The sequence below is a fragment of the Corythoichthys intestinalis genome, chromosome 22 (genome assembly GCF_030265065.1).
Source record: "Corythoichthys intestinalis isolate RoL2023-P3 chromosome 22, ASM3026506v1, whole genome shotgun sequence".
NCBI classification, from domain to species: domain Eukaryota; kingdom Metazoa; phylum Chordata; class Actinopteri; order Syngnathiformes; family Syngnathidae; genus Corythoichthys; species Corythoichthys intestinalis.
This window is the reverse complement of record NC_080416.1, coordinates 2,682,817-2,703,638: the sequence shown is the minus strand read 5'-3', so window position 1 is coordinate 2,703,638 and position 20,822 is coordinate 2,682,817. Positions and strand designations below refer to the sequence as shown.

The 20,822-nt window shown below is 40.2% G+C and overlaps 1 protein-coding gene across 5 annotated transcripts in view; it reads left to right on the top strand.

Moving 5' to 3' along the window:
* Window positions 1-20,822, top strand: part of rbms3 (RNA binding motif, single stranded interacting protein) — a 629,442-nt gene that overhangs the window by 425,700 nt on the left and 182,920 nt on the right. For all 5 annotated transcript variants that reach the window (XM_057827865.1, XM_057827863.1, XM_057827866.1 and 2 more), the window contains exon 5: window positions 20,173-20,330. In XM_057827865.1, coding sequence (XP_057683848.1) covers window positions 20,173-20,330 — 158 coding nt within the window. The remainder of the gene's footprint in view (window positions 1-20,172; window positions 20,331-20,822) is intronic.

Genomic DNA, 20,822 nt, shown 5'->3' with positions numbered 1-20,822 from the left:
GGGTTTGAGTGAGCTTATATGCGGTGCAGTATCATTATGCAAGTGAATTGAGTGTGAATGTTGATACCAAAACAGCCTCGGTGCCCCTGGACTGCAAAGACACACTTGGAGTAGTTGTCATTAGCATATATTGCTCTCACGGGGTGAATGCTGTTGCAGAATGAAGTGATGTATAATGTTTATTGCTCGGAAGCAACATCTGGTTATTTGTATATATTTTTTAATTTAGTCATTGTATCCTAGCTGATTGCAACACTGAATAGGTGAATCTGATCAGCTTTTGAACATTTTGAAAAATGTTTTTGCCGTGTGACTGACTAGTAAAGAGGCTACTTAATGGACATTTACTAAGACACCATCTGTGCTAAGAGCTATTCATAAAGAGATGAGTGAATGACCTTGTTGCAGCGACAAAGATTCATCATGCTTGACCTGTGTTGCAAGTTTCAATTAAGTGATTAGAAATCATTTAGACAAATGTGACCTCTGGAGTTTTGTCAGTAGTTTACTGCACAGGAAGTGGAAACAGGAGGTCTTTTTTTTTTTTTTTTTTAAGGCAGTTAAGGCCGTTTCAAACTAGCGGCAGCCTAGCGTGAAGGGTTAAGGGGCAACCAATGTTGTTAATCTTACTTTAAAAAAGTAATTCGTTACAAATGACTTCTCCCAAAAAGTAATTGAGCTAGTAACTCAGTTACCTCAACGTAGGAGTAATTAGTTACTCGACGAAGTAACTGATGTTACTTTTCATGCTCTACACATTATTACACAATCTAGTCTATAACGTCTTTCACATCAAATATGTTTATATTAACTGATTGAATTGAACTGTCTTTCTCATTCAAAAAAATACATGGCAGGTCCAAGAACCGAAAGTGGTATTTTCCCTGTGGCAAAATGGATTTTGCCAAATGGCATTTTACTTGCCATGTGGCAAAAAGGATTTTGCCATGTGGCATTTTTTCTTTGCCATGTGGCTTTTTTTTTTTTTTTGCCATGTGGCAAAATTGATTTTTCCATTTGGCATTTTTTTGCCATGTGGCTTTTTTTTTTTTTTTTGGCAATGTGGCATTTTTTCTTTTTCATGTGGCAAAATTGATATTTTTTTTCTTTGCCATGTGGCAAACCTGATTTTTCAATGTGGCATTTTTTGCCATGTGACTTTTTTTTTTTTTTTTTTTTTTCCAAGTGGCATTTTTCTTGCCATGTGGCAAAATGGATTTTGCCATGTGGCAAAAAAGTTTTGCCATGTGGCATTCTTTTTTGACATGTGGCATTTTTTCTTTTCTATGTGGCAAAATTAATTTTTCCATGTAGCATTTTTTCTTTGCCATGTGGCAAGATGGATTTTTCCATGTGGCATTTTTTGCCATGTGGCAAAATGGATTTTGCCATGTGGCATTTTTTTTGACATGTAGCAAAAAAAATTTTGCCATGTGACAAATTTGACTTTTCCACGTTGCATTTCTTGCCATGTGGCGTTTTTCTTGCCATGTGGCAAAATGGAGTTTGCCAAGCGGCAGTTTTCTTGCCATGTGGCAAAATGTATTTTTGCCATGTAGCAATAAATTTTTTCCGTGTGCCATTTTTCTTGCCATGTGGCAAAAAAGTTTTGCCATGTGGCAAAATGGAGTTTGCCATGTGGCATTTTTTTCTTTGCCTTAACATCCTCAGTCACGGTAAAGAGGGGAAAAGTAATTGATTAGATTTCTCGCTACTTACAAAATTAACGCTCTTAATAACGCTATTATACTCCAACGCCGTTATTAACAACACTGGCGACAACCCATTCATTGTGTATATGGGAGTAGACTTCTCGGCGAAAGTGAGCGGTGGACGGCCGTCTTGGCCGGAACGGCAAGAATTTGCGCCGAGAGCTGGGGCCCATAAATAGAGCCTTGCTCTATTTTCAGAGCGCTGCCGCGCTGATGTCAGCAACGCATCAAATAGGTGAGAGGCAGGCATACTTTTGTCTGTGCTGTCAGGCTGTTTCGGCAGACGGATATAGGCAAATCATGGCCGACGAAACCTTGCCGTGATATGAAGTGTTTTAGATTAGTTTTAGAATCATTTTTCTCGCGCAATAGAACAGAAAGCCACATTTTTCCAGCTACAAGTGCTGTGAAGCTACAGCCGTAGAAATATGATCTCCTTCTTGTCAACACTAGGGTCACAGTATTTTGTACCAATTAGAGAGTGTCGAGAGACTTGTTGTCGCATGCTGCTCAAAGAGAGTTAAAAATAATCTAGCCCGGAGGTCACAAAAGCATGTACTAGTTTCTTAACATTAGATAGCGACAAGTCAAGTTTGATATTTTGGTTGCGCCATTGAAAAAATGATCTCCTTGACATTTGTCATACTTAAGAGGTGTATGATAAATCTCAACTAAAAGGTCATGCCAAGGTTTTTCAGTGGACTGCCGGAGGTGAGCGCAAAGCAATATTCAGGCTTTTTAGTTCAGTTCTTGGAAATTGTAGTGCATCCAATCTCGATTTCTTTCAGACGAGAAAATACATCTGCATTACTGGGAATGAACTGTTTTGTTTTTCTAATATTACAGCTAAAAGGCCTTTCTACACCAGTACAAGCCAAGTGTGAAAGGATAGAAATTAAGTCCAAACATTTGTTAAAATGTCTTTTATTCTTTTCCTCTAGCATTCAGTTGATGTTTATATTTCCCTTAAATCCCTGCTAGTATCCATTGATTAATTTACTATGCAAGCCGTGTCAAAATGAAAGGTCTTTTGGGCTATTACTTCAAAATATAAGATGACGAGTATATTAAAAGTGGCAGCCTCCAGTGATAGACTATATCTTCATCTCACAGCGGAAGATTGTTATCAGGAATGTTAATGTTTTCAGCTGCCATGGGAGCAGCTAAAAAGCCATATTCTTTCACATATACAATTTCCCTATCCTGTGGTGTGTAAAATTGTATCAAGTCTTAAAGATGATGTGTGTACTTGATTAGAATGCACAAATTGTATACCAAACTACAACTTCATTCAACAGAAATAGCAGGTGTGGCTTTTTTATCTTTCTACATACTATGGTCAAAACAGGTTATATAGAGTAGAGCAACAGTGTAAAATAGTATTATTTAACATAAAACAGGTTTGGAGGATACATCTTTGTGAGGTTTGGCATTGCACCCATCACTTTATAAAAAGTATGTACAGTGGTATGGAAAAGTATCTAAACCTCTTGGAATTTCTCACATTTCTGCAGAACATCAACACCAAATCTGATCTGATCTTTGTGAAAATCACACTGATGAAAAAAGTGTCTGCTTTAACTAAAACCACCCAAACATATGTAAGTTTCAAATTTTAATGAGGCTGTCGTGCAAACAATGGCAGAAATGGGGAAAGAAAAAGTCAGTGAACCGTCACATTTAATATTTTGTGGATGGAATCGTGGATGTTTGGGGGACACGTCCTTTTGATATCTGGTCATTTCCTGTTGATTTGGGGACATATTTTTTTGCCATTAAAAATGAATTGGAATAAACGTGGACGTCCATAGCCGTCTTACATAGGCTTCAATGGAATCCACGTACATGGGCATCAATAGAATGGACAATCATGCCAAGGCACGTCAATGGCATTAAACAAAGTAAATGTCATTGAGAATGAATGGGAAATTTGGACGTCCATGGCCGTCAATGGCATTACCCTCAATAAGCGTCAATGGAATCGGGGACATTTGGGGGACACGTCCTTTTGATATCTGGTCATTTCCTGTTGATTTGGGGACATATTTTTTTGCCATTGAAAATGAATTGGAATAAACGTGGACGTCCATAGCCGTCTTACATAGGCTTCAATGGAATCCACGTACATGGGCATCAATAGAATGGACAATCATGCCAAGGCACGTCAATGGCATTAAACAAAGTAAATGTCATTGAGAATAAATGGGAAATTTGGACGTCCATGGCCGTCAATGGCATCACCCTCAATAAGCGTCAATGGAATCGGGGACATTTGGGGGATACGTCCTATTGATATACGGTCATTTGCTGTTGATTTGGGGGCATTACATTTTTTGCCATTGAAAATGAATGGGAAATTTGGACGTCAATGGCATCGACTTACATATGCGTCAATGGAATCCAACAAACAATGATAGAAGGGGGAAAATAAGTAAGTGAACCATCACATTTAATACTTTGAGCCCCCCCTTTGGCAGCAATAATTTCAACCATACGCTTCCTGTAACTGCAGATCAGTCTGGCATATTAATCAGGACTAATCTAAGACTTATACTGTAGGTTCTATCATCCAAAAGACTAAGACGAAAATTAATACACAGTGGTATGAAAAAGAATCTGAACTTTTTGAAATTTCTCAAATTCACACAGATGAAAAAAAACTCTGCTTTAACTAAAACTACCCAAACATTTATAAGTTTTCATATTTTAATGAGGGTGTTATGCAAACAATTGCCACGTTTACATGGAGCCAAATATTCCAATTCCAATCGGAATATTTGTTCAAACCGAATAAATGTGTTCCATATAAACACCTCATTCGGAATGAACAGGCCCAAACCGAATGGAATTTCATTCCGATTCACAGGGGTGGAATATTCCTTTTCCCAAACCGATTAGAAGTAAAATTATGTCATGTAAACAGGGAAGCGGAATGGTGTCTGGTTGCGTTCTTTCTGCGCATGCTCCGTACTGACGTGGTGACGTCACTTGGTGACGTAAGTAACGTCACTTGCAACATGGCTTCCAAGCACACGCACAGCGCACCCACACAACTTTTTAAATGAACGGCGTTTCATTCTGAAGTTTTGTTTCCACTCGAAAAGTTAAAACAGCAGATGATCTGACGATCGATCTCCATGTTTTGCAACGTGACGCTTTGTTTTGATTAATCTGCGTATGTCAGACGGCAGTTGTCAAACGTCCTTTCAGAATAAAGGCAGTCACATGTAAACGCTGGATCGGAATAGATGAAGTGACATGTAAACAGCTGATCTGAAATTTCCATTCGGAATGATTTGAATCGGTATGAATAAAAGTCAGCATGTAAACGTGGCTAATGACAGAAGGCAGAAACATAGGTAAGTAAGTGAACAATCACATTTAATGGTTTGTGCCCCCCCTTTGGCAGCAATAACTTCAACCAAACGCTTCCTGTAGTTGCATATCAGTCCAGCACATTGATCAGGACTAATCTTGGCCCATTCCTCTCTCTAAAACTGCTGTAGTTCAGTCAGATTCATGAGATGTCTGGCATGAATCGCTGTCTTAGGTCATGCAACAGCATCTCAATGGGGTTTTAGTCTGGACTTTGACTTGGCCACTCCAGAACGTGTATTTTGTTCTTGTGAAACCATTCTGAAGTTGATTTACTTCTGTGTTTTGGATCATTGTCTTGTTGCAGCGTCCATCCTCTTTTTAGCTTCAACTGTCTGACAGATGGCCACAGGTTTTCTTGCAAAAAATCCTGATAAACTTTTGAATTCATTCTTCCAGTAATGATTGCAAGTTGTGCAGGCCCTGAGGTAGCAAAACAGCCCCAAATCTTGATAATCCCTCCACCATGCTTTGGTGCAGATGAGGTGTTGATGTTGGTGAGCTGTTCCATTTTTCTTCCACACATGATGTGTGTTACTCTCAAACAATTCAAGTTTGGTTTCATCAGTCCACAAACTATTTTTACCAGAACCTCTGTGGAGTGTCCAAGTTCCTTTTTGCGAACATTAAATGAGCAATAATGTTTTTGTTTTTTTTTTTAGACAGCTGTGGCTTTCTCCGTGGAGTCCTCCCATCATTCATAGCCATAGGTTGGATATAGTTGATGTGTGCACATAGATATTGGACTGTGCCAGTGATTTTTGTATGTCCTTAGCAGACACTCTAGGGTTCTTTTTTTACCTCTCTGAGTATTCTGCGCTGAACTCTTGGCGTCATCTTTGGTGGACGGCCACTCCTTGGGAGAGAAGCAACAGTGCCAAACTCTCTCCATTTGTAGACAACTTCTCTGACTGACTGTCGATTGATGAACATCCAGACTTTTAGAGATGGTTTTGTATCCTTTCTCAGCTTTATACAAATCAACAATCCTTGATCGCAGGTCTTCAGACAGCTCTTTTGACCAAGCTATGATGCACATCAGACATTGCTTCTCATTAGGACAATTCTTCTTATCAAGACAATTCTTACCAGGTGTGTGTTTTATAGTGGGCAGGGCAGCTTTAAACCACTCATTAATGATTGGGCGCACACCTGACTTATAGTATAGTATGTAGTTCAGTTTTTACATCTGTGTGATTTTGACAACGCTCATATCACATTTGTTGGTGATTTTATGCAGAAATGTGAGAAATTCCAAAAGGTTCTTATACTTTTTCATACCACTGTACACAAAAATGGACTTAAGTACAGTAGCTAAATACTTTGTTACATTCCACCACTGCCCGCAGTGTTTATAAAGGGTTTAGATTAGGTTTTTGGGCTTTGGAATGAATTCATCGAATTACAATATATTCTTATGGAAAAATCCCACTCAACAAACGACCATTTCGACTTACAAACCAGATCCTGGAAAGTATTTAATTCGTATGTAGAGATACCACTGTACTTTCCAATTCAACATTGAAAAAAAAAAAGAGGTTTCATCTTCCGCAATAGATGAGACTGGAGTGCTTGAGGGAGTTTTAAGAGGTGACTCCATAGGTTGAACATCCAGCGTCTATACCGGTAACGATGAAGCCCTGTAGAGCCAATTATGCATCCAGTTAATCTCCTGAGTAGGCTGTATTGACGGAAGTTGGAGAACAGAGGAGAAACGTGTACGAAAGATGCCCACAGTGGGATGAATGAAGGTCATAGATTGATCAGGGGAAAAGGAGAGGCGGACTAGTATAAGAAAACTGTTGACAGCGAGGAAAGCTGAAAACTGAGAGGTCAGTGTTATGAAGCTGGAGCTGGGAAGTGATAGACAGGCCTACTTCTAGCTTGAACACAGCATTTGATGCGCTGCACCCCCCATGGTCGAGACATATTTCTAACTTTTATCAGTTAAACGGATACAGCCTCGACATCCCTGTCGGCAGAACGTTAAGACTTCTTACAGCTGAAGTCTATTCCCTCAAGCAAAGCAACGGCAACAATGGCTTCCTTTAATGTGTTATGTCTGCCTGTCATGTCAGTTGCTTTCTTACCTTGTCATCCTTTAACACATTTTACACCAACTTCACCACCATGGTTCATTGTACAAGCTTGGAAATGAAATCTAGACTGTATTGTTTCCATTATGCCGTAAATTGACTAGATTTCTCACAGTTCTGTACATTTTTCATCGGATGAAATTGAAGAAATAACACTAGACCGCAAATACAGCTTGTATAACAGTGCAAATTTACTGTTCCCTCAAAATAACTCAACACAGTCATTAATGTCAACGTGGCTGGCAACAAAACTGAGTAAGAACTCCGCTAAGTGAAAGGGCTAAATTCTGCCAAAAGTGTCGATAGTATAATTGGAAACCTTTTTTTTTTTCTTTAATCCATAGAATTCAAAATGATATTGACGAGACGCGTTGCCGATTATTAGGGGGCCTGCATCGCTGGCGTGGTCGTCAAAGCTGACCGAGTGGAATCACAGACAAAAAGCATTTTTTTCATTAAAAATTCTTGTGAATAAATGCTTAAATCCCTGAATTCTCTATATGGACGTAAAACAGTCTCGATTCTTGGTTAAAAGCAAAAAAAAAAAAAACGTGCAGTTAGCATTTATTTTACGAAAATATGTCTAAGTATGATGCTAGTCTGTCAGTCAATGTGGTGGCCGCCATATGTAAACAGCTTTTCCAGTGAAAATTCTTGTGAATTAATGCTTAAATCCCTGAATTCTTTATCGATATGGATATAAAACAGTCTCAATTCTTGGTGAAAAGCAAAAAAAAAACCGTGCAGTTAGCATTTATTTTACGTACAGTGGGGAGAACAAGTATTTGATACACTGCCAATGGGTTTTCCCATTGGCAGTGTATCAAATACTTGTTCTTCCCACTGTAAATATGTCGAAGTATGATGCTAGTCTGTCAGTCAACGTGGCAGCCGCCATATGTAAACAGCTTTTCCGTTCAAAATTATTGCGAATTAATGCTTAAATCCCTGAATTCTCTATCGATATGGACATAAAACAATCGCAATTCTTGGTTAAAAGCAAGAAAAAACGTGCAGTTAGCGTATTTTTTACGTAAATACTGTATGTCTAAGTACAATGCTAGTCTGTCAGTCAATGTGGCGGCCGCCATATGTAAACAGAGCTTTTCCGGTGAAAATGATTGTGAATATATGCTTAAATCCCTGAATTCTTTATAGATATGGACGTGAAACAGTCTCGATTCTTGGTTAAAAACAAACAAAACGTGCAGTTAGCATATTTTTTGCGTAAATATGTCTAAGTACGATGCTAGTCTGTCAGTCAATGTGGTAGCCACGCTATGTAAACAGAGCTTTTCCTGTGAAAATTCTTGTGAATTAATGCTTAAATCCCTAAATTCTTTATCGATATGGACGTAAAACAGTCTCGATTCTTGGTGAAAAGCAAAGAAAAAAAAAAACGTGCAGTTCGCATTTATTTTACGTAAATATGTCGCGTACGATGCTAGTCTGTCAGTCAATGTGGCGGCCGCCATATGTAAACAAAGCTTCACTAGTAAAAATTCTTGTGAATAAATGCTTAAATCCCTGAATTCTCTATAGATATGAACGTAAAACGTCTCAATACTTGGTTAAAAGCACAAAAAAAAAAAAGTCTGTGAGTCAATGTGGCCGCCGCCTTACAACAAAAAGCTTTTCACGTTGAAAATTCTTGTGAAAAAACAAAAAATATCATAATTACCATGAATCCTCGAACAAATCACCCCTGAGAAAATCCTTCCTGTTTGTAGCGGTACAGCTTTCGTACTTTTTCAACATAAATCCGGCGTTGGTTCGCTGCATGTGTCGCTGCAACCGACTGCGAATAACTGAAGCCGATTGTGGGATGGCCCCCTACATGAAGGCGTGGCGCACTGAAGGTCGAATCTGATCCATCAATCATTATGAAGTCTATGATTCATCATATGTTAGGTTAGGATTTGTTTTCCTGTTGGTAAATTTCCTTGTGGACTCCTTTCCAAAAAGAGGTGACGTCGTGGGATATATTTGCATTAATGATCCAGTCAATAAGCTTTAACCATTCATTGCCAACAGCACTCATGCAGTCCCAGAACATGGCACTTCCACCATGATTGATTGTATTAGTAGCACACTCTTATCTTTGAATTGTTCACCGTGTTTCCACCACACACGCTTGACACCATCTGGGCCAAACAAGTTTATCTTGGTCTCATCGGACCGCAGGAATGGCTTCCATTACTCCATGTCATTAGCCTTCTTGTCTTCAGCAAACTGTTTATGGGCTTTCTTTAGAGGACGCTTCTGTGCGGGACAATAGACATACAATTTTGATTTGACGCCCAGCAGGCTGCTTCTTAGTCCTTCAACCACAACCGATAGCTGGGTTGTCATGGAGCCTTGTGTTTCGATTAGTATGAAGCAAATATTTTCAGTCTGAGATGCATTGTAACAACTTGTGTTAAAGTACGGTATTTTGTGGACTGTAAGCCGCTACTTTTTTCTTGTACTCTGTGGCTTTTATAAGGAAGTGGATGATGTATGGATTATAATTTTTTTAATGGGGGTGCAAACGAGCTTCATATTTTCTCATTAAAAATAAAAAAAATGGATTAGACATGTTTGAAAAGAATGGCTTTCCAAATTTTGCCATGACGTAACTCTCAGCCGCTACATTTGCACTGATATCGCTTACTAGAAACTTGTCAGACTAACTCAAAACTCAGGATTTTCTAGATGAATATGGCTCCATGCTGCTACAAAGGAACAATTTTAAATGGATTGGCATTCACTATTTGATACGACAAGTGAATGCGATGCTAGCATCATTTAGCCGTTTTCAAATGGCACTTGGAGGACTTTATTTAGGGTGACCAAACGTCCTCTTTTGCCCGGACAAGACCTACTTTCATGTAGTATCCTCATCGTCTGGGCTGGTTTTATAAATTCATAAAAATGCCCGGTTATTATGATTTTTCACAGGACCAATTTGAAGAGAATCCCTCCGGCCGCTGGGTGGCAGCACCTGCATGCGATAACATGGCTCCTAGTAGTAGAGAGGGAAGAAGTAGTTCTTCTGTTTTTGTTGGCAGTTTACCATTAGGCATTACCGCCATCTACTGGTGTTTTACGAAAAGTTACTGGTTCGCGGTGAGTCAGCAACAAGCACACTTTTTCGCAATAGACAATGTTTATTGATGATTATAACAGAGTTCAAAATGTTTATTGAGTACAATCCCACAAAAAGGCAAGCAAACAAATATCAAAACAAGCATAACAAGTGGTAACGATAACGCTAGATCTAGATTGTCACTTCTAATATCCCCGCGCTACCGTCTAAGCACAAATATTCCTCTAAGAATAAAAATAACTCTTACAGTGACAAAAGGGTGGAGAGCCAACACCCCGATCAGAGTCAGAAGAGGAATAAAGCCAAGCGATTCGTACATCATCCGTTGGGGACTCTGATCGGGGTGTTGGCTCGCCACCCTTTTGTCACGGTAAGAGTTCTTTTTATTCTTAGAGGAATATTGAGATGGAGGCATAGGAGGCAAGTTGGACGACAACAGTGTTGACAGCAGAGGTTGACTGTTTTCCCCAATGGAGCAGTGATGGCCAAATGAAGCTTCTATGCAGCCAATTGGTTCTAAGCTTTATGGTGGTTCATTTGGTCTTTTGACAGTCTTATGATGCCGCTGTCAAATAAAGTGTTACTGGTGACTAAAACAACCCAGCAAAAAGGCCAAACTCCACGCGTTTACCTTAGTCTTAACCCTTTGTCACGACTCCATTTTGAAAGCTGGAAAAAGGCTTTGAAACACAAGTTGACAATTTATTCAGAGTCGACAGCAATCATACAGCACAGAGGGACCGAGACGAGGGTCCGAGGTCACCATATCACAAGTCAACAAAAGGTTCCCGAGAAAAAATGACAATGCTGTTGAAGGCTCGCACAGCGTGGGCCGTGTGCAGGAAGAAGGGTTTGTTTTGGCGTTGGATTAGGATTAGTGTCTGTTTGTGGATTGGACAGGAGGATTTGCGAGTTACTGTTGTCAGGGCAACGGGGGTTGTGGATTTTGCCACCTCAGCGTCAAAGGCGCTCTTGGAGTCTCGTCAGTCGTGTTATCATTTGGATATCAGGCATTCTCCGGTGTTCCTTGTGTTGGGACAGGGCGTCCCGCCGTTTGTTCTGGACTGTCCGGGAGAACTGATTGCGAGAGTTGGTAGTGCAGACGTGGGCTTGTAGATGTCAGCATCAATCTTGCTCAGTCAGTTGCATGACACACAAAAATTCGGCTTCCGTGATAAGAAGGAGTCATGTATCTCTTATGCCCAATGGCAAATATATTCTGCTTGTTTTCCTTAAACTATGGTATACTCTAAGTGCTATTTATTTTATTTTGGGTGTGTTAGAGTAGAGTTTGGTGGGTTGTGGCTTATAGTCTGAAAATTTCGGTACATCATATATAAACAGATCGTCATTTATTTCAATAAATGTCTGCATGTAAACCTAGCTAATGCTGGCGGTGCTAGTGTGTCTAATTTACACAAATAGCACACTTCAGGCTCTCCACTAATATTCACTTATGAGTGGAACTTCTGCACAGTTGTAGCAACCATTCTGCAGGTGTCAGTGTCGAACAGACCTCTAATCCTCATTCAGATGACCTCTCGACAGGAGTCGCATCACATCAGAGGAGGAAAATCACTAATGGGGCCAAAGAAACAGAATTCTAATTTCCTCCGTGACGGAGTGAACAATTTAGAACAACACTGCACTTTGTAGACATTGCTGATTAATGTTGTTTAAATAGGAACCTCGGTTCTCTGTGAAGGTGCTGACGTGAGTGTGAAAGGCTGCGCATTTGTTTAATGCCTTGGAGTTGAGTCTTAAGATGTGTGTGTGTGCATGAGCCATTCTTCATTTTGAGAAATGTTTTAGAATGTTCATTTAAAAAGAAAAGTAAATATTGCAAATTTTTCCAACGTGAAGAAAGTGTCTTGGCACAAGAGAAGCTGGGAAAACTGGGAATATTTGTTTCTTTAAGCCAGGAATCCTTTTACTTCAACATATTTTCTACTCCTCAGGGGTCTTTGAAAGCTCCTTATAGCGTTTGTCAACCTTTATGTATGTTATATTGATATTTTTTTCCCTTTGTAGGTTGGTGATTCTTCCAGAAATTTCAGTCGGGTTTAAACAGAGCAGGTTGTTGAAATGGAAAAACAGCTGTGAAGCTGTCAGCTCTTGCATGGGGGCCATTCGTCAGCAGTAAATGACACATCCTCACAACAGCCCTTTCATCCTGTCAAATACACACTTGGATTCTAGCTGTTCCTCCTAGTGGTGAGGGGAAGGAGTTATGCTCTGTCCAGCATAGAGACTTTCTTATAATCTTCCACAACAGTTCTTCATGGCAAGCAGTGTTGTTAATCTTACTTTAAAAAAGTCATTAGTGACAGTTACAAATGACTTCTCCCAAAAAGTAATTGTTATTAACTCAGTTACCTCATTGTTAGAGTAATTAGTTACTCAACAAAGTAACTGATGGTACTTTTAAAGATCTATGCGTTATTACATTATACATTCTATAACATCTTTCACATCAACAATGTTAATATTAACTGATTGAAGAATAAAAACATGATACAGTATTGTAGAACATTTGAACATTTATTTGGATAAAATATGAAAATATAAAAGTCCCATTCACCACTGCAAATCTCTGAAACTGCATGTTAGGCCTACTGCACAATAAACAGAACACTATCCTTAATTATTCCGGAAAGTAACAATATTAACTAGAAACTGCAATTTCTGGAGAAATTATTCTGGGGCTTTGCTGTGTGGAGATACAGATCTTAACCCCGCCCAGCTTGGTTTGCGGACTTTTCAGGGACAATATCAGGTCACTTCCTTGTTGATTTAGGGACATTTGGGGGGCGTGTCCTGGTCATAAGTCTTTTGGGGACATTTGGGGGGCGTGTCCTGGTCATATCAGGTCATTTGATGACATTTGGGGGGCGTGTCCTGGTCATATAAGGTCATTTGGGGACATTTGGGGGACAATATCAGGTCACTTCCTATTGACTTAGGGACATTCGGAGGGCGTGTCCTGGTCATAACAAGTCATTTGGGACATTTGGGGGGCGTGTCCTGGTCATATCAGGTCATTTGGGGACATTTGGGGGCGTGTCCTGGTCATATCAGGTCATTTGGGGGGCGTGTCCTGGTCATATAAGGTCATTTGGGGACATTTGGGGGACAATATCAGGTCACTTCCTATTGACTTAGGGACATTTGGAGGGCGTGTCCTGGTCATAACAAGTCATTTGGGGACATTTGGGGGGCGCGTCCTGGTCATAGCAGGTCATTTGGCGACATTTGTGAGGCGTGTCTTGGTCATATCAGGTCATTTGGGGACCTTTGGGGGGGCGTGTCCTGGTCATATTAGGTCATTTGGGGACATTTGGTGGGCGTGTCCTCGTCATGTAAGGTCATTTGGGGACATTTGGGGGACGTGTCCTATTGATTTGGGGACATTGTTTTTTTTTTTGCCATTGAAAATGAATGGGAAGATCCCCTCCCTCCTCCCGCAGCCCAGCAAAGGAGCCATCGTCTCCCCCCCCCCCCCAGGATCCAGGGTGGTCCCCCGGGGCACCCGTGCACCCACCAACCAGCCTTCAGTGATGGCAAGAGGAGCCGCCCCGGGGCGAAGCGAGATCGGAGCCCCGACCTCCCGAAAACGACATTTGTTCATAGATAAGCCACACTGGACTATAAACCGCAGCTGTCCTCACTGTAATATGGGATATTTACGCCAAAAGATATTAACACTTTATTTGACAGCGGCATCATATGACTGTCATAAGACCAAATGAACCAGCTTCTTGAAGCAATGAAGCTTTGCAGCCAATTGGTTCAAAGCTTCATGGTAGTTCATTAAAAAAAAAAAAAATGGAATTTGCAAGGTGTGGCGGCTTTTATTTTTGCTGTGGCGCTGCGCCATGATCTTTAATATGTTGGGGAAACCCTGACTGGACTATAAGCCGCAGGATTCAAAATAAGGGGAAAAAAAGTGGTGTCATATAGTCTTAAAATTACGGAATTTAGATTCAGCCTCTGATGATACAAATTTCAGCCCATAGCCAGACAACCGCCATTCCAAATGTGTGACCTGAAATCGAATTGACACAAATGCATCTTAATGCACATTGGGTAGAATAGGAATATATGCATAATTACTGTAAGATTGGATGTAGACTCACATGCACACACACCTCAATTACTGTTTCATTCATAGCCTGACAGCGGCGTGTACGCCAAGGCTGACATTAAAGGAAATTAAATCTCCTTGCGGAATGTGCCAGCCCATCTCACCTCCGGTTAAGACGCTCCCATTTCCACCACCGCCACCCATAATCTACTCATCTGGGTGTTAAGGGCTTTGTAGTGTGGAACGTCATCAAAGGGAGAATTTAGCGAGGCAGCCGTGCTTACATGAAGCTCGCTCGTGATAATCCACCCGCGAGCTGAGCGCCGCTATTAACACTCTTTTGTCGTATCCTTTTTACCGCATACGGAGTAGACGGCGCTTCATTCAAAAGCACATAGTCTCGTATAGCTAAGTGAGTAAATCTGTCACCAAACTAGTTCAATCGGCCCAACGTTGGATTGTCATGATCCTAAAAAAAAAAAAATACACAGCCCAACATTGTCAGGAAAGGAATCCCCAGCTGCGAGCATACATGCCTCAAATGTAGTAGAAGAGTAGCAGGGTAGATTGGGTTTTTATGAGCAGATTTAATTAAGCCTCACTTGTATAAACTTGAGGTTTTTTTTCTTTTTGCATGAATTAGCTCAATCTGCAGGGAAAAAAGGTAGCTACAGTGGTACGAAAAGTATCCGAACCTTTTGGAATTTCTCACATTTCTGCATAAAATCACCATCAAATGTGATCTAATCTTTGTCAAAATCACACAGAGGTAAAAACAGAGTCTACTTTAACTCAAACCACCCAAACATTTATAGGTTTTCATATTTTAATCCGAATAGTATGCAAACAATGACAGAAGGGAGAAAAATAAGTAAGTGCACCATCACATTTTATATTTTGTGCCCCCCTTTGGCAGCAATAACTTCAACCAGACGCTTCCTGTAGCTGCAGATCAGTCTGGCACATCGATCAGGGCTAATCTCGGCCCATTCTTCTCAACAAAACGGCTGTAGTTCAGTCAGATTCCTGGGATGTCTGGCATGAATCGCTGTCTTTAGGTCATGCCACAGCATCTCAATGAGGTTCAAGTCCTGACTTTGACTTGGTCACTCCAGAACGTGTATTTTGTTCTTCTGAAACCATTCTGAAGTTGATTTACTTCTGTTTTGGATCATTGTCTTGTTGCATCATCCATCCTCTTTTTTAGCTTCAACTGTCTGACAGACGGCCTCAGGTTTTCCTGAAAAACTTTTGAATTCATTCTTCCATTAACAATTCCAAGTTGTCCAGGCCCTGAAGTAGCAAAACAGCCCCAAATCATGATGCTGCCTCCACCATGCTTCACGGTGGAGATGAGGTGTTGATGTTGGTGAGCTGTTCCAGTTTTCCTCTACGCTTGTGTGTTACTCCCAAACAATTCAACTTTGGTTTAATCAGTCCACAAAATGTTTTGCCAAAACTTCTGTGTCCAAGTGCCTTTTTACAAACATTAAACGAGTAACAATGGTTTTTTTAGACAGCAGTGGCTTCCTCCTTGGAGTCCTCCCATGAACACCATTCTTGGCCATAGTTTTACATATAGTGTATGTGTACACTTACTTGGGTGCCAGTTGAATGTCAATGCGCTGTAATGTAAAGTACATGGTCAAAAATCACAACCACGCATTTTTCAACCATTCAAAATGAATGGAAAATTTGGACGCGCATAGCCGTCAATGGCTTGGAAGTGCATGGCCTGAAAAAATGCCATATACACCCAAAAAAAAAAAGCCACATATGAAAAATAAAAAATCTACATGCCAAAAAAAATGCTACACAGCAAAATCAATTTTGCCACATGACAAAAAAATGCCAAATGTCAAAATCAATTTTGCCACATAGCAAAATAAAATGCAACATACCAAAAATCAAAAAATACCACATGGCAAAAAAATACCACACGGCAAAATTAATTTTTCCACATGGCAAAAAAATGCCATATACCAAAAAAAAAAATAAAAAAGCCACATGGCAAAAAAATGCCACACGGCAAAATCAATTTTGCCAGATGGCAAAAAAAAATGCCTTAAGATCAATTTTGCCACATGGCAAAAAAATGCCACATGGCAAAATCAATTTTGCCACATGGCAAAAAAATGCCATATACCAAAAAAAAAAAAAAAAAAAAAAGCCACATGGCAAAAAAATGCCACACGGCAAAATCAATTTTGCCAGATGGCAAAAAAATGCCACATTCTGGAAAAAAATGCCACGTGAGAAAAAAAAAATGCTACACAGCAAAATCAATTTTGCCACATGGCAAAAAAATACCACATTGCAAAATCATGCCACATTGCAAAGAAAATGCCACAAGCCAAAACTATTTTGCTCCATACGCCCCCAAAAATGCCACATGGCAAAATCAATTATGCCACATGGCAAAAAAAATGCCACATACCAAAAAAAAAAAAAAAAAAAAAAAAAAAAAATGCCAAATGGAAAAAAAACTAAAACAAAAACAAATAGAATTTTCCGGTTCGCGAAAAAAAATCCACACAGCAACATCAATTTTGCCACATGGCAAAAAAATCCCACGCGACAAAATCAATTTTGCCACATGGGAAAAAAATGCCACAAACCAAAATCCATTTTGGTACATACCCCCCCAAAAATGCCATGTGGCAAAAACATGGCAAAATCATGCCACATGGCAAAAAATGCCACAAGCCAAAATCCATTTTGCTACATACCCCCCAAAAATGTCACATGGCAAAATCAATTTTGCCACATACCAAATACCACTTTTCATTCTCGCTGTCTCTCAATGGACGCCCTGGATACACTACCTGGGCGTCAGGGCGCAAAAATCAGTCAATTGAGGAGGAGATGGAGGACGAACTGGCTATACTCAAGTAATTATGGAATTGGAATCGGGTTAGTTACACTAGATTCATGTTTCTGCACCGTTTTGCTGCACTTTTCATTAACTCTGCCTCAAAGAAATAAAATGTTATAAAAGCAAATTGTTCTTGTTCGTGATTATTGGGATCCATAACTGACACGTTGACCTGCGCCTTACTGTCTACCCCTGTCATGGTATTTAAGAGGGTAGGATTTTTATATGGTCGTGCCATGGTCTCGTCTTGTTGAATACTTAGGCAATTGCTGCTATTTACAGTCTTAAGCACAGCACTATTTCGTTCCCTGTATGAATTGCAACCATTGAAATGACAGTAATACACCTCTTTTCAACCCCCCCTTTGACTTTTAATCATCTGAAAAAGTTGTCACCAATTGTATACACAGAAAGTTCACTTTCGATTTAGTTTGGAGTCAATCTGACAGACTTGAGCCACTGATACATTTGTCTTGCGGGCTTGGTAACTGATTGACTTGTCTGGCTGAACTGCAGGGCCCAGCTGCTCGACAGTTGGGCTCACTGGGCCCTCTGTTACCTCGGGCTCAAGCCTCAACCAGCTGTGCAGTTTTACCTAGCTTTCAGCAACCTCAGGGCACTGCAATTAAAAAGTCATTTACATTATCGACCCGACAAATCTTTGAGTTTTAAACCTTAAGGAAACAAATATTCATTTTATAAACGATACGTTCTGTCCCATCTCCAGAAGTTACTGCATACCATTGGGGATCATGAAGCGTCGCAGCTCAGCATTGATTAGCATGCGCACACTCTGCGAATCAGTGGTGCTGCTATAATGATTGACATTTTAGAGCATCCAATGATTGTATTAACAGTGCCTAATAAGCCATCCCATGACAGTACAATCCGACCAGGCAGGAAGGGGGTAATTAAACAGTTCCAAGTCAGAGCACAGCAAAGCGGAACGTGCACGGAGTTGTGATTTTAAAATTGCACAAAAACTGTCCGCGTTAAGGAAGATCTCTGGTCACTGCAAGCAAGAAAAACTGTTTGTGAAGATAATGATGTCACAGCTCAGCACCATAGGCGGAGTTTGACTTCACAAGAGCAAGCAAACAAATATCAAAAACAAGCATAACAAGTAGTAACGTTAACGTTAGATCTAGTTTGTCAATCCCAGAATCCCCCCGCTACCGTTACAGCACGACAAGATGTTCCTTAGCAATGAAAATCGCTTACCGTTGACAAATGAGCGGGGAGTCAACGCTCCGGTAAAGCGGCGAAGGAACATAGCCGAGCGACCCGTATGCAATCCTCCGGCAGACTTCGGGGTGGTTGGGGAATCTCCCGACTCTTATAGGCGCGCCGACGTGGGGGCACGGGTGGCAAATCCCCGCCCCCACGAAAACGCACCACCTGCCCAGAGGCTCCCACCCAGTGCTGGTTTGTTGTACAACCCAGGCGGCGCTAAAGTAGTGTGAAAAACAAGTTGAACTCGTGAGATTCCCTCCCCGTAAGGGTATGAGATTCCCTCCCAGTTGAGGCTCCCAGACGCTAAAGTAGAATGTTTATTTAAGTTATCTCGTGAGATTCCCTCCTAACTATGGAACCCAAGGTGAAAAACAATAACAGGCGTCGAAGTGGCGGAGTAAACAAGGAGAAGTTGTTACAATCTAGGTCACAGAGGCAATCATACATCACAAAGGCATAATGTGCTTATGTTAAGGCATCACATAATATTTTCCCCCATCAATATGGTACGCCAGCCGGTGTCGTGCCAATGTAGTTACCCCAGTCAAAAATTGTATCCCCTGGGTGGACCCATATGGAGGTAGATTTGTGTCTTTACTATTCAACCAATAAACAAAATTGCCGCTTCAATTAAAAAAAAAAAAAAAAAAAGTGATTGAATGCAAAAATGAATTTGAAACTCAAAAAACTCCCCAAAAAATGCATGTGAAAGCTATTTTTCTTTGTTTAGTTTTTTTGTTGTTTTTCTTTGTTTTTGATTGAAGTCAAGTTTTTTTGATTCAAGCAACTTTTGTTTTTGGGCCACATTTTGTCTAGGACATTTTTGTTTTTATTATTCAGTCAAAAAATAAGTTGCTTCAAAAAAATATAGATTTCAGTAAAGAAAATCACTTCAATCCAAAAAAGAAAAATTTCAAATCATTTTTTAATGCGAAAAAATTTTTTGAAAAATTTGCATTTGAACACTTAATTTTTCATTGAAAAAGTTTTCTTTGATTGAAGCAATCCTTTTTGTGTTTGGGTCATATTATGATTGGGACATTTGTGTCTAAATCATTCAATCCCCCCAAAAAGTTGCTTCAATCAAAAAAAAAATAATTTTTTTTTTTTCCAGTTTTTTTTCAGTTTTTAAATTATATGCAAAACAAATGAAAGTCTAGGCTGCTTGAAAAATAATTTTGACCCATTATAAAAACATATTTTTGTTCATTTCATTCATTTTTGTTGCAGTGTTATTGCTTTTCAACTTTCATATATATATAGGAAAGTCAATTGCAATGACACCTTTCGGACACCAGGGGGGGGCCCTGCCACCGTGGCCCCCCATGAAATCCACTTATGCTCAGCACCTGCGTTCTTTTGTCTGGCTTCTAAGCTGCAGTTTGTCTTTGCTGGTCATCAAAATAACAACAGAAATAGTCCAGGTGTTAAAAAACAACACTATTCCTTCATGTTACCTAGCTCTGCATAATGAATACACACCTTTACTCCTTCGTGAATTCTACCTATGCAGTTTTTCCACATGCCTTGAAGATAAATGCGTTGCTCTCGTCAAATGTGTGAGTTCAACAAGTGTTTGGTTGCCCATTTGACAGCTTTACTACACTCTACGGGCGGCTTATGACTCAGAGCCAATTCGTATTTCATGGTTTCTAGCCTGGATTGTAATGCGCGAGTTCTCCACTCATAGCTTTTCCTCTCCCTTGCAGCAACAGGAGCAGGATCCTACCAACCTCTACATCTCTAACCTACCCATCTCGATGGATGAGCAGGAACTGGAGAACATGTTGAAACCTTTGGGTCACGTCATCTCCACCAGGATACTGAGGGATGCTAACGGAGTCAGCAGGGGAGTCGGCTTTGCCAGGTACGCTTGTTGCATAGTTTATTACCTCTCTACTGTTATCACTTTGCTTTCTTCATCTACGTACAGTAACAAGTCTGTCATTGTTATCAGCTGCGGCCACTATTGGAGCTTTTCTGACTGGCTATCATGCATTTTTTTTTGTAATTGTCCTCATATTTAAGCTAGGTTTGCACTAGGGATGTCCCGATCCGAACACGTGATTGGAAATCAGGCCGGCCGCGCCATTTTTCACAGAAGCGGAATCGGTTGAAAAGAATCCGGTTTTTAATCTAAAAAATATCGTAATTTTTGGACAAAAAGTCGCTACTTTTTTCCTCAATTTTGAATCCTGCAGCTTATAGTTCTGTGCGGTGTAATTGTTGATTTATTTGGGTGAATAGAGCATTAATGAATATTTATAACAGATGTTCATGATAATGTCATGTCATAGTTATGATTGTCTAATGACAGTCTTAAGGCTCCACTGTCAGTGTTACCAAATACCTTAACTAG